The sequence below is a fragment of the Colobus angolensis genome, unplaced genomic scaffold (genome assembly GCF_000951035.1).
Source record: "Colobus angolensis palliatus isolate OR3802 unplaced genomic scaffold, Cang.pa_1.0 Scaffold79, whole genome shotgun sequence".
NCBI classification, from domain to species: Eukaryota; Metazoa; Chordata; class Mammalia; order Primates; family Cercopithecidae; genus Colobus; species Colobus angolensis.
Genome location: NW_012121709.1, coordinates 5,773,096 through 5,788,199, shown reverse-complemented (window position 1 = coordinate 5,788,199; position 15,104 = coordinate 5,773,096). Strand labels below are relative to the sequence as shown.

The 15,104-nt window shown below is 44.7% G+C and overlaps 1 protein-coding gene across 1 annotated transcript in view; it reads left to right on the top strand.

The window, feature by feature from the left end:
- The window catches only part of KSR2 (kinase suppressor of ras 2), a 509,446-nt gene extending 495,288 nt beyond the window's left edge, over nt 1-14,158 (top strand). The window contains exons 16-18 of the mRNA XM_011928738.1: nt 7,525-7,656; nt 12,783-12,912; nt 14,021-14,158. Of these exons, the coding sequence (XP_011784128.1) occupies nt 7,525-7,656; nt 12,783-12,912; nt 14,021-14,158 (400 nt within the window). The remainder of the gene's footprint in view (nt 1-7,524; nt 7,657-12,782; nt 12,913-14,020) is intronic.
- The last annotated feature ends 946 nt before the right edge of the window (nt 14,159-15,104 follow it).

The window sequence follows — 15,104 nt, the reverse complement described above, 5'->3', positions numbered from 1 at the left end:
AGGGCTCTCCTCTAACCCTAAGTACTCACCTGGAAGTTGAGATCACCCAAGAGGCCTTGCTCAAAGTTTTCTTAGGAATTAATTGATTTTAGTACAGGAAGAGTACAGTTAACAGCAAGGGGTTTAAAGTCAGAGGCAACCATGGCCTGATACAGCTCTTCCACTTATTAAATGCGACTTTAATCAAGCCGAACAACTTCTCTGAACTTTAGTTTCCTTGTCTGCAAGAAAAATGGTAGGTTTGATGATGTCTTCCTCAATCAGTTCTTGTGAGGATAAAATGAGAACAAGCATCAAGCATCCACCCAATGCCTGATGCACCTCAAAAGCTCCACAAAGGGTAGCTGCTGCTGAGTTGCTGTAATTAGTATTAATTTGCATATACCTCCCAGTATCACCCAGGAGAATCATTAACCATCGTTAAGTAATTAACTCTCAGCCACTACTCACCCTAGAGCAAGCCGTATTGAATTGGCCACGTGAAAAACAGCTTGATCTCAGATAACCCATAATTCAGAAAGTCTACCCTTGTGACTTTTAATTTGAACTGTGCTCTCTCTCTCTGTCTCGCTCTCTCACTGTCTCTCTCTCACTCTCGCTCTCATTTTAAACCTCTGCATGCTTTTTGTAATCCTGCGTTTTGTAACGAATGGTGTAGCTCTTCAGAAAGCCCACAGTTTCTCTCATTTTACTTCAGTTGCAGCTGCTTTTGAGAACCACGGATTTTTTTTTTTTTTTTGAGGAATGCCGCAGGAACCCCGACAAAGTGAATCTTGTTTGTGCTGTACGATACCTCGAATCTGTTATAAGTCGGACCATTTGGAATCTGACAAAAATTCACGTAGCTGTTTCTGTGTGATAAGGACCAAACAGATGCTTAAGTTTCTTTTTCAGATTTTACTCCACCCAAGAAAGATTAACCATAGTCTACAAAACTATCTGTAGTCCCTAAGGCAGTAAGTAGGCAGTAAATATATAAATATATCAAGAGATACTGGAGACAGTCCCTCCAGTTGGAACCCAAGAAGCCCAGGAGGGCAAGACCGTGTAGAATCCCTTCTTCCCTCTGACTCCCCTGCAGCAGTTAAGTTCCTGGTTCACTGGCAGGGAACTCATACCCTTCCCAGTTTCCCAGTGTCCCAGGGGAACTGCAAGGACACAATGGTGGGTGACTTCACTGTGAACCCAAGTATTTGCATCAAGACAAAAGGAGGCCCAGTAAGAGTTTTCTCTAACTTGCTTCTGGGCTTTCATAAAAAGCAGACATTCTTCCCTCCTGGTGGCATGTCCACACTTCTCCCTTTCACCTCACCAGTGGCTTCTCCCTGCGGTGGAGGAAAGGGGTGCAGGACCTCTGATTTTCTTCCTTTAGACTCAGTTTTCTGAAGCCACAAGGAGAAGAGGAAGAAAAAGAAATGGAATGGAATGGAATGCCTTGGGCATCCCTTCCTTTAGCTCATTCATGGAGACCCAATGTCAACCAGGAAGTTAGTTCAAACAAGTCAAGGGCAATGTGGCTTCCAGTCTGCTTGTCCAGACAGCAGCCCCTCCCACCCCTGCCCCAGCCAGGTTGTCAACACAAACCCAGGGAGTGCCCTCAGCAACATCTCCCAACAAGAAATTCACATTTCCCAGCCACACACAAGTAGCCATCAATGACTTCTTATGCTTTTATCCTTGTTCCAGTTACATATTATCCTGCAATGAACCATCTCAAAACTTAGTGGCTTAAAACAAGGTATTGTCATCCCTCATGGTTCTGTGGGTTGACTGGGCTCAGCTGAGCTCTTGTGCTTAGTTTGTCCTGTAGGTACAATTCGATGGGGGGTAAAATTGGAGACAACTGAAGGCTTCCTCATTCACACAGCTGGGCTGGGCTGGCTGAAACATCTGGGGGACTGATGGGGTCTCTCTCATCTCCCTGCTTTTCCCTCTTCGTGCAGCCTCTCTGCATGACTACACTGGGCTTCCTCACACCATGGCAGTCTCAGGGTAATCAAACTTATATAGCAAGTGGGTTCTACCAAAGCAAGCACGTTGCAAACCATGACAGGGAGGTGGAACTCTTGGGTGTCCCATGAATCCCAGGATGTTTCCCAGGTAGTAGATTTGCCTCAATATTTATGAATACCTCCAGTGCAGCTCTAGGGATCCACAGAGTCCCCTCAGGGGTTCAGGTCCATTTATTCCCTCTTGTTTATGCAAAGGCATCTTTGATAACTGCCCCCATTGCAGCCTGGAGCCCCCAGTGCAACAGCCAGAGTCCAGGAGACACCCCTTGAATAAGGGGCATCTATGGCCCTAATCAACAACCTGGGGGCTGGATTATAGGAGTGGAGAGAGAAGGGAGCTGGCCAGGCTTTGGGCATTGCAGAAAGCAGGGCCAGTATCTCTCAGGAGATAGGCCTGGAAGTTCCCTCATTCATTATTCACTCAGCCAGTCAGCAAATAATTAGGGAGTACATGTATTAGTCAGCTTGGGCTGCTGTAACACAATACCAGACTCAGGGGTTTAAACAACAGACATTTATTTTCTTACAGTTCTGGAGGCTGAAAGTCCAAGATCAAGGTGCTGGCAAATTTAGTGTCTAGTGAGGGCTCTCTTCCCGGCTTGCAGACGGCCACCTTCTTACTGTGTCCTCATATGGCCTCTTCTCTGTGCACTGAAAGAGAGAGAGAGAGAGAGATCTTTGATGTCTTTCCTCTTCTTATAATGACACCAATCTTATTGGATTAGGGCCCCAGACTTATGACCTCACTTAACCTTAATCACCTCCCTATAGGCTTTATCTCTAAATACAATCAAATTGAGGGTTAGGGGTTCAACATAATAAATTTGGAGGAGACAAAATTCAGTCTATAATACCTTGAGATAGATTCCAGAAACTTGTTTAATACACACCTAGGGGTTCCCTGATCCTCAGTTTCCTCACCTGTAAAATAGGAGTAGGAGCAGGCACTAATTAATAGCACCTACCTCATAAGGCTGTTTTGGTGATTAAATGGGATACAGATGAGGAAGGCTTAGTTTAGCATTTTGCTTTTTTTTTTTTTTTTTGAGACAGGATCTCTTGCTTTGTCACCCAGGCTGGAATGCAGTAGTGCAATCATGGCTCACTGCAGCCTCAACCTCTGAGCCGTCCTCCTACCTCAGCCTCTCAAGGTCTTGGGCTTACAGGTGTGCTCCACCATACCCAGCCAGGCTTTTTAATGGTTCTCTCCAGAAATTCTCATAGAACTGGGGTGAGGTGCCTAGTCCCTGGGGTTTTAAAGACTTGTGCTCAAACAGATCTCAGCTCTGTCCCTTTGGACAGGTCACTTACATGTTTTGAGCCTCCGTTTCCTTATCCACAGAACAGGATGGTAGCCTTCAGAGTGTGGGCTTGTGAGGCCTAAGTGGGATGGGCACTCTGACAAACAGTAAGCATTCAGCAGGAGTCACTTGCCTTCCTGCCCTCCCCTCAGTTATTAGAGCTTGGGGTATGGATAGCCCTTGGTGCCCAGCAGGGAGAGACCACCCCTCAGCCCGAGGCAGGGATGGAGCAGCCCAGTGATGTGAGTGTGTTCTGCACGTCCAGACAGACTCCAGCATACTGCTGTTCTGCCGTCGCCAAGAAAAGGTATCATTTTAGATGCCAGTACTGTCATACCAGCCTCCCAAAGCCTGTTATTAATCATAATAACCATAATGTAGATGATTTGGATTTGCCACCAGTGGGCCTATCTCCATGGGAATGGGGCACCACAGGGTGTTAGTGCCAGGCCTGGCTCCTGGCCCCCTACCACACTGGCCCCAGGCTGATGGCTCTTGTGTGGCCACCATTCCACCTCCTGCCCTGGCCCCAAAACGCCAGTTCTCTGCTGACCCCATGAGTCAGGAAGAGGTGGCAGGGGTGTTTGCAAAAAGATGGGAGCAGAGAAGCTTCCCTTGGGCAGGAGCACCCCAACCCACTCCACCCCCAGTGGCCCAGTCATTGCAGGGGACTGTTGGCTGGCCTATGCCAAAGACTTTCATGGAGGACATTCCTACTGTGGGCTCTAGTCTCAAATCCACTTCTGAGTCCTCAAGATAAACACACACACACACACACACGTAAGCAGATATATACATGTGTAATGATTACGTCCAGTAATTGTGTGGCTCTGGCAGCTGACACAGTCCTGTGCCATGCACTGTCTCATTTTAGTCCTTGCAACAGCTCTGTGAAGTACAAATTAATGTGCCCATTTTACAGATGGGAAAATAGAAATTTGGGTCTGCTCAAGGTTCCATAGCTAGCAGCACAGATGGAGCCTTCAACCTCTGTAGGTGTTCCTGATTGTAGAAGCAAGAGCTGATTTAACTCTGCTGACTCAAGAGTTTGCTAGTGAGTTTGAGTAGTAGTTTCTAGCACAGGATGTGTTGCATCGTGTCTTTTGTGTAGTATGCAGGAGCAAGTCATGTGTTATTAATCCTGAAACACTGAGATTTGGACCATTTCCTTATCTTGTATAAATTAGGACAGTGATTCTCAACCAGGGCAATTTTTCTCCTTCAGGGGACATTTGATGATGTCTGAAGACGTTTTTAGTTGTCATGATTGGGGGAAGGGGGGTGCTAATGGCCTCTCATAAGTAGAGGTCAGGGATGCTGCTGAACATCCTACAATGCCCAGGACAGCCCCCGTGCCCCCCAACAACAAAGAATTGCCCAGACCCAAATGTCAATAGTGCCAAGGTTGAGAAATCCTAAATTAGAACAAATTTAATGTTGTCTGCCTGGCCACAGTTTTTTCTGTTGCATGCATGCCAGTCTGCTCCTAGCCTGGGGATGCAGGAGGTGGATGGGTGGCCCAGGGTGGGATACCTGTGGTAAGCCACCATCCAAATGCAACTGGGAGTTGCGATTGCAGCAGTTACCCAGATATGCTTCCTTTCCTACAGTCCCTGTTTTGGGTTCTACAAAAAGTTGAATATATCCAAATGGATGCTACCTTCATGTGTAAGATGGAGGGGGAATGAAAGAGATCTTAAAGAACTACATGTATGGGACACACCCAGCCCTACCCAGCTAGTGAATGTCACTGCAGTACTGGAACCCTGAGCCCCAAACTCTTGGAGTTTCATTCAGCGATCTTTCCTCCACGCAGTGTTTCTACAGGTGTTGATCTGAAAGTTGATTTCGGGGAGGACATGAACAAACATTTTCTATCTTAATTTTAACGTGTATTAGAAAATCACTAGTCTCCATTTATGGCCACACTAAAGAGTGACCTATGAAAATATATTTAAGTTAAAAATGCGTTTCTTAGTACACAATGGTCTAGAACAGTCGTGTCCAGTTTGGTGGCCACTAGCCAGATGTGGCTACGTAAATTTAACTTTAATTAAAATGAAAAGTTCAGGGCTGGGAGCAGTGGCTCATGCCTATAATCTTAATGCTTTGCGAGGCTGAGGCTGGAGGATCCCTTGAGGCCAGGAGTTTGAGACCAGCCTGGGCAAGATAGCAAGATCACATAGCAAGACCACATCTCCTCAAAAAATAAAATAAAATTAGCAGGGTGCGGTTGCTCATGCCTGTAATCCCAGCTACTTCACAGGCTGAAGATGGGAGGGTCAAAACTTGAGGCCAGGACTTCAAGGCTTCCATAAGCTATGATCTCACCTCTGTACTTTAGCCTGCGTGATTGACAGGCTGTCTCAGCAGACCCTAGCTCCAAAATTAAAAAAAAAAAAATTTAAAAGTTGAGTTCTTCAGTTGTAAGCCACATTTCAAGTGCTCAGTAGTTATGGTGGTTAGTGGCTGCCACATTGGACCATATAGAGGACATTTCTGTTGTAATGGAAAGTTCTATTGTACAATGCTGCTCTTAAAGGTATTTAGATATGGCAAAAATCATGATTATGGGATATGAATGAATGCATTTGAGAGAGCAACATGTCACAACTTCTGCATCTCAGAAACTCTCCCTGGAAGAATCTAGCCAGCCCCAGGTCCCCACAGAGACCTTCATGCTGGAGGCTGTCATCCTGCACGACCTCACTTTTAATGATGATTCGAGATATGCACCCCCTTTCCCCCCGACTGTTCCCTTCCCCTGTGTTAATGAGCCAGTTCCTAGGAGTCTCGAGTCAATGAAGATCTCAGAGGGGGTCTGCTTAGATTTCGGACCCACATGGAAAGCTCTGCCTTGCTAAGGACTTCCAGTGAAAGAAGGGAGCCAGCCTCCTTCCACGTCTAAGAATTTACCTAAGGAATAAATTAATGTGGGTGAAGGGAGATATTCCCAGTATCTACCCAAAGATGTTCATGGCAGCATTGTTCATAATGGTGGAAGAGGGAACCGCCCGCCTAAGGCCCGTCAGCAAGGAGGTGGTTATAGACACTTTGATACATAGGATGGGATGATGTGTTCCAATTACACTGGAGTTCTTTAGGGTTCTGGAACACCCTGAATGGGGCCCTTGGTGGAACTTTGTCCTAGCTTCTCCTTCTGCCTAGATATTCTCCTTGTTCACATAGCTGGATCTTTTATGTCACGTAGATCCTAGCTCACAGTTTACCTGCAGTAAGCTCTGTCTTGTCTTTGATGCATCCTCTATTTTAATTATTTGTACAATGCTTATCAAGAACTTTAGTTTTTCTTATTTATTGAACTCATTTATTGTCTCCTTTCCCTACCAAAGTGCAAGGTCCAGGAGGGAAGGGGCCTTGTTGGTCTTGTTCCGTGCCAAGCGCAGAACCTAGGCATCATAGGTGATGGAAAAAAGTAGATTATCATAATTTGTGGATTACTGAAATGTATTTGTAATCCCCCAAATCAATACTCACAGCACTTTCACAGTTATTCATGGACATGAAGAGTGGGGAAAACTCTGAGTTGCCCGATGCACATGTTCCCAGCTTAGGTCAAACAAAGGATGCTCTGCCTCATACAGAGAAGCCTTGAGGACAGAGATTGAGCCAGAGTGGGCAGCACAGGGTAGCATAAGACACTGCAGCTCTGGGGCCAGTTGGATGAGATTTGAATCCCAACTCTGGCACCTGTTAGTAGGGTTGCCTCAGACAAGTCACTTAACACTTCTGAGCCTCATAGTCTATTATGTAAAATAAAACAGAATCTATTAGGATAAGTTGTTTTCAGGGGTTAAAATTATAAACTATGTGAGGGATGTGTGCATGTGTACATATTTCCCCAGGAGCAATGATTCAGTATTCTACTAATTCCATGTTCCAGTGACTTTATAGAACATAACTGCCATGAATAACAAGAATCCACAGTGTCGTTGAATGAAGATGGGCAAGAAGGTGGGTGCCTCAGAGGCAACGGAATTCAATGATGGTTTGGATCCTGAGTGTTTCTCTAGAGCAGCCTTCCCTGTACCTCCTACTGGGTTTCTGCCTCCAGTAGGTGGACAGGCAGTGCTCAATGGGGAAAGCAAGAAGGGCAGCAGTGATGGCTCCAGGGACATGGGGTCAGTGCCAGGGGGGCTGGTCCTCCCTGGGCTATGAAACAGAGCTCATCCTGTGCTTTGCTTCTCCAGACGGGAGGACAAACTGCGCATCCAGAATGGCTGGCTGTGCCACCTGGCACCAGAGATCATCCGCCAGCTGTCCCCCGACACAGAGGAGGATAAGCTCCCCTTCTCCAAGCACTCTGACGTCTTTGCCCTTGGGTAAGTGGGCCCTGCCCTGGCCACTGAGAGCCACAGCCTGGGCAGAGGGGCACTTCTCAAGTCTTTCAATGCTTTTGGAAGGGCCCGGGTGTACCTGTCTACAGGGCCAAGGTGGCTGGATTTTGGGGTGAGAATGGAGGAATCTGAGTAGGGTATACTAGAAAGAATGACCCTAACAAACTTGTGTGCCTGGTTTCCAATGGATTATGTGGCCATAACAAGTTACCCAACTCATTTACTTATTCAGTAGCTATTTGTTGACTGCCTGCTATGTGCTAGGATTGTAGCAGATTCAGGGGATACAAGACTCAGTATTGTATTAGTTATGACTGCATAACGAATTATGCCAAAACTTAGCCACTGAAAACATTTCTTATCTCAAGTTTCTGTGGTCAAGAATTTGGGAATGGCTTAGCTGAGTGGTTCTGAGTGGGCTTTTATGAGGCTGCAGTCAAGATATTGGCTAGGGCTGTGGTCTCATCTGAAGGCTCAGTAGGCTGGGGATCCATTTCCATGGTGGCCCACTCACACGGCTGTTGGAAGGAGGCATCAGTTCCTCAACCCTTGGGCCTGTGTATAGGCTGCTTGAATGACTTCACAGCATGGTGGCTACAAGCCTCATTGTCATTTATGATCTAGTCTCATAAATTTACATATCATTGTTTCTACCATATTCTGTTTGTTAAAAGCAAGTTGCTAAATCCAGTCCACACCTAAGGGGAGGAGAATTAAGCTCTATCTTATATATGATGGAGTATCAAAGAATATACTGGACATATTTAAAAGCACCAGAGGCCCCTACTCTATCTTTCTAGTGGAAAGCAGATAAGGAAACATCCAACTTTAGCAAAGTATGATAACTGCTATTCTGATAATAAACACAGGACTGTAGGAATAAAAGAGGAACCAAATCCAATCTGAGAGGTCAGGGAGGGCCTCCAGGAGATGATAATCCTGAGCCTAAGTTAAAGGTTGAGTACAAGGGCAAGGTAAGGTGTTCCAGATCAAAAGAATGTGCAAAAAGGTGCAAAAATAAAAGAACACATTGCCCACATGGAAGAATATATAGAAGGGTTGGGGGAGGAAAGGGAGCTGATGGATGAAGAGTCAGGAAAAATTTAGTCTGGGGGTGGTGAGATAAGAGACTAGAGAGGGAAGCACAGTCAATCCTGCAAGGACTTAAAGGTTGAGTTAAGGAGGTTTCATTTCATCTTCAGTGCACTAAGGAGCCATTGATGGTTATTAAGCTCTGGGGGAATGGGGAGTGACATAATCCTAATTGAGTTTTAGATCAGTCAGATCACTCTGGCTGCTGTGTAGAGAATGGAATGAAGAAGGAGAGGATGGGAGCCAGGTGTCCAGTACCCAGGGAGATGCTGGCAGCCTTCACTGAATCAGAGCCTGTGGGTATGAAAGCTGAGAATGGACATCAGAAGCACACATAGGAGGTGGAAGCAATAGAGCTTGATCATGGATTGAATTTGGGTGATGCCTAGATAGCTGCTTTAAGCAACCAGATGGAGAGTGGCAGCATTCACTAAGGTGGAGACTGTGGAGGTGCAGCAGGGTTGGGGCATGCCAGGGAGGCAAAGAGGTCAGATTTAGACACAGTGAGTCTGAGCTATCTTGGAGATGACAAATGCAACCACCAAAACACAGCTGTCTCTACATGACTAGTATAGAAAAGAGGAGTTTAGGACTTGTCAGCAAATAGGTAACTGCAGCCACAGACAGAATGAGATGTCTTTGGAAGTACAGAAGGAGAAGAAGGGCCCAGGACACAGCCCCAGGATACAGGGCAGAGTGCCCTGAGAAAGTATAGCCAGAAAGGATTCAAGGCTCCCATGACCATGCAAATCCTTGCCTAATCTTGTCCACAGGTGGTTGCAATAGCTGCGGGAGATAACACTGGGGAAGCTGTTTGGGAAAGTTGCAGGCCTGCAGATGAGTTCAGTTAGACTTAACACCACCGAGAGATGTTGCAGAGAGTCTTCCTTGGAAAAGGGCCCCCACTGCGTCCTCACTGAAAAACCCTGAGGAGATATTTCTGGAAGATCAGAATTCTCAACATCTGTTGCTTGAGCCACTTTAGAGGAAGTCAGTCGGCCTGATTATTTTATGCCCAAATCTTTATCTAGTTAATATTGTTATCTGAAACCAAATTGCAATAATTACGTTGGTATAGTTTAGTGTAAATTTAGCAAAAGAAAAAAAATGTGATTAACAAAATGTACCGGAATAATTGGTTTTCTGCTGGAGTTTTCATCTTCAGCAATTCTTTTTTCCTTAAAATGAGTTTCTCTTGAAAGTTGGGTTTAAAAGGAAGTTTTAATGAGGCTTTTATTTCTGACACTGCTGAGTTCTGAAGGACCCGGCACTCTGGGTTTCCTGCCAATTAGGTGCATCCTGTTGCTTGGGAACCTCGTGCTCAAAAATGACTTAGAACAAAAACGAATTTTTTAAAGAGGGTTGAGCACTGTGTTAAGCCTTTTATGTGCACTGTCTCACAGAATTTTTACAAGCACCCTTCGAAGCAGATACCATGTTGTTCCCAATTGACAGGTGAGAAAACTGAGGCTTCAGATGGCTCAGTGACATGCCTTACAGTGATGAATGATGGTGCTGAGATTCACCTGAAATATCCTGTACTCTAGAGTTGGAGCTTTTAACCATAGAGCCCCGATGGGTTTAGGATTTATTTTGCCACTCAAAGGCCTATTTCTCTCAACTGTAAATCAAGAATAATAAATCCATCGAGGTGTTCTAAGAATTGAGTGAGAAAACATTTGTAAGGTACCCATCACAGGGAATAACTCAAGACATCCTTCTTCCCCCTTTCACATGAGTGGTGGATGAGTCTGTTGATGCCTCCTTCACCAGACTCCAATTACCAACTACAAGCTTGCGCCTCCCAGATTGTGCATTTTCCTGATTACAAAGGACCCTTAAATAGAATGGTGTCTAAGCTTCCTAGTATAGCACGTTGGCTAGTGGCACCATCTTGGAGTCAGATGGACTAAGTTCAACTTCTGTTTGCTGTGTTATCTTGGGAAAGACACACACCTTTCTGGGCATCAGTTTCCTCATCTATGAAAGGGGGATAATATTAATAATAATGCCTTCTGTTTTAAAATTTAGGTTTTGTTATTATTCAGGCAGCATGAGGCCAACAGTCATCATTGAAAAGATGGTTTGTTACTCACAGTTCCCAGAGGGGGTGTGCCACATCATGCAGTGTCCACAGAGGGCAGCACCAGGGTTGGTCTGGAGGCAGAGGAAATGTGAGGAAAATGTTGGGAAGAGCCTTTATTGTGGTTTTCTTGGGAAGGAGCAGGGGGGGCAGGGTAAGAAGGCTTAGGATTGGCTCATTTGAATGATTTCAGCAGGCTCATAGCATATAGGGGCTGGGGAATATTGGCCCAGAGCTTGCAAGCCCAATTAAGGAGGTAGTTGGCAGTATGAGTGTGAGCTCTGGATTATCTGATTAGCCTGTGAAAGGTGTGTTCACAGGTGAGCCCTTTACTATCTCCAGGAATTGGCTATTCCTGGAAGGGGCAGAATCTCCAGGGTCAGCAAAGCCCCAAGTAGTCAAAGCATCAGAATAAAAAGACATGCTTAATAGACCTCCCTCAGCAAAAAACTTAGAGTAGTGTCTAGTGCAGAGTAAAAACTCAATAAGTATGATTATTTATTAGGATAACTATAATATTTTAGTACCTTCTCTTGAGAGCTTTCTGATCACCTAAACTGACATTCCACCACCTGAGCATCACCACCCCTTACCCACCCCAGAGGTATAAGGTTGTCAGGTAGAAGGAAGATGTAACTATGAAGTGAAACCCTAACAATAGTTGATTTGACACAGTGCTCTGATCAGTAAAGAGGATATCAGAGTGCTTTGTGTTCTTTAAAGCAAACTTACATGAAATCTTACGGTGGAGGAAAGATCACTTTCTAGAATTGTTTCAGATGTTTCCTAAGTTGGGGAATCTTGTGCTCAAAGCACTGAGATCTGTCCCCATGGTACAGCTCAGTGACACCCCAGCATCCCGTTTCATCCACTGTGGTCCTCACTGCTATTCACACTTCATAGCATCATATATGCACCACCTGGCCCATCACCCCATTCATGACACATGCTACTCACTAGAGCAATCCTTTCTCCATTAATTACAATGTCACGATTTATGAAACAGAAGATAATGTGGTAAATCCCTCTAGAATAATCCTAGCATGGAGTTGTTTTGGCGTTCAGAGTCCCAGATAAACATCCTTCCACTGCGATGTTATCATTATTCTCATTTATCAGGTAAGAAAACCTGCACTCACAGAAGTGAAGTGACATACCCAGGAAACCTACCCTATTATACTACTAGTATAAATGGAATCAGGACTTGAACCCCAGTCACTCTCAAAGCTCTTTTTTTCTTTCCATCATTCCGCAGGATGGCTTATACTTAGAAAAAAAAAGTATAAAAGAAAAAAATCCTAATCTGTCCCTCAGAGTTAGTTATTGTTAACATTTTGCTATGCTTTACTTTATTCTCTTGTTCATACACATATAATGATTTTTTAAAAAGCAATAGCAAACCTTACATACAGTCTCATATCGTGCTTTTTTTTTAACCTAAGGTTATGTACTGAGCATTTTTTGTGTCAGCAAAATTTCATTGAAATGTTTTAATAATAATACAACATTTCATCTTATTTTATGGATTTAACATAATACATATAACCAATTCCTCTTATTGGACAATTGTGTTTTTACTTTTTCTCAATATTATATATAATTCTCTGGGAATATCCTTATAAATAAATTTTTGTACCCCTAATTATTTATTTGCGATGATTTTCTAGAATCATTGCAAGTAGAATCAGGGACAGAGATCCTAATCACATTGTATTTAACTATTCATTAGAAGATATTCTGGGATAAATGTGACTTCTAAGACATTAAGAAAGCTTTAGGTGTGTCCCATGTGGCAAAATACCTACCCCATGAGGAAGAAACTGGGGAGAAGAATGGGTGCCAGGAGGCTGGCTAGGTGGGTGTGTGTTAATAATGGAGGTACAAGATTGCAAGTGACACACCACACCAACACCCCTTTAACAACGTCTGCCAACAGCACAATCTGGTATGAACTCCACGCCAGGGAATGGCCTTTCAAGACCCAACCGGCAGAGGCAATAATATGGCAAATGGGCACAGGCATGAAACCCAACCTCAGCCAGATTGGCATGGGAAAAGAAATCTCGGTAAGTCCCAAGATAGGGCCAGACCTGGGGGATGAGGGGAGACACAGACACAGTCATAGGCCTTCTTTTTACTATGTGTTAAGGTTACAAATGCTTTCCCATAGGGTGACCAAAAAAATATGCATCTCAACCTTGTCAGACAGCAGTTTGGAGCTTAAAAGGCAAGGCTGCTGCACTGTGCCTGCAATTTCAGGTACCTGCCACCAGGGGCACAGTAACACGTGGTCAGATTTTTCCTGACTATGGGTTGCTGAGTTAGGTAGAACCAATATATCCCTCTTTTTCTGCTGTTTTTAAAAGATATGAATTAAAACATCACAAATATTAATGGTTCTAATTTTATTTGCATCTACATAATAACTTTAAGGCATTATCTAACTCAGAACAAGACATACAGAAACAGAGAAGCCTGGGTATATATTAATATTAACAGTCTTCCTCTAAAACACAGCAGGAAGAATCCTCTCTTTGATCAGAAGACACACAAGTCAGAGAATGAGTAATTATATGTTATGTTTTTAAGGATTACCTGCACCTAGGTGATGAAGAGATTACTAAAAGTAACTTTTCTTCTCTGACTTTGAAGGGCTCTTATAGTATTGAGATATGGATGGAGACCCCAGGATTCCCTTTTATCCCTTCTGTTAAGAAAAATGTCAAGAAACTGTTTGGGAAGTATTGTTGATCTCAGTGTATCCTAGACCTTCTAGAATAGAGCTTACCTGGTTGTTATTTGGGCTCAGAAAATACATGGGAAGAAGGATGGATGGATGGAGGGATGGATGGATGGATAATGAAGGATGAAGAATGAAGGAGTGAATTGATATAGATGGGTGGATGTATAGATGCATGCATGATGGGTGGATGAGTGGATGAATGGATGGATGGATGATATATGGGTGGATGGATGGATGAAAGATGGAAGGGTGAATTGATATGGATGGGTAGATGTGTAGATACATGCTGGATGGATGGATGGATGGATGGATGATGGAGGAATATGGAAATGGGACAGATGAATGGACAAATTGGCGGACCAAATGTGATGCCAAAGAGTAATCAAAAAGTCACCATTTATGTGTAATCACCACACATTGGTTTCATTTAGGACATTCTTCTCTTCTGCTGGGCCTTTGAACAAGAAGAGAGACCTACCTTCACCAAGCTCATGGACATGCTGGAGAAACTGCCAAAGCGAAACCGCCGCCTATCTCACCCTGGACATTTCTGGAAGTCTGCAGAGTAGGTTTTCTCCCTTAGCATCTCTCCCCACTGCCTTGTCCTTTGCCCTTTGTCACCTTTTTGATCCTCTCTGCCCCTTTTTTACTTCTCCCCCAACAAGCTCCTGTCCATGTGCCCACCCTTTGGCAACCACCCTTCCCTACTAGGTTTCCATTCAATGGAGTCTGTTTGGGGGTTTGGGTCCTGGAGTCTGTCCTGTGGGGTCTTGGTTCCTGCAGCTACCCTGGGTTTCTCATTGCTTATCTCTTCCTGATGAAGACTGATGCCCTGATGAGTCTGAGCATCATGCAGTGAGGTGATGCCTGAACCTGCCAAGCCCCCCGCATGTCAAGTATTCAGAGTACCCCTCCACAAGGCCCAGCTTTCTGGAACTCTTCCTTCTGGGCCAGCAGCCTGCCCCTGTCACGGCAGATCACAGCTTCCAGCATTCTCCATTGCATGAATGCCAGAGCAGGAAAGGCCCTGAGCTTCTTACCAGAAGTATCTCTAGCTTCCTCATAAGAGGTGTCAGACCATGCTCCTCCCTCTTGTTTCTGGCTGGAGATCAGTAGTTCTATCTGAGATCATGAGTGTGGCATCTCTTTCTGGGACCTCCCTCGCCAACCCCAGCTTCCGTGACTGAACTCTCTAGAAGGTAAGAGGGAGACAGGCCCAGATGAGGCTACTGAGGGCTCCCCATGGTTCTGCCAGTTGCTCCCAGGTATTCATGGTTGTGCACACTCACACAGACACTCTCAGGTACTCACACTCATGCAGACCCGGGAGCAGTACTTAAAAACGTACCTCTCTACAAATTCATTCACACACGGCTACACTCAGAGCTATACACGCACACACCCATATACAAAAACATTCCATGAATGCACACCCCCACATGAAAGCCTGCATACATCAGCAGACTCAGGCACATACACACACAGGTACACAATCACAATCACATTACATGGTAC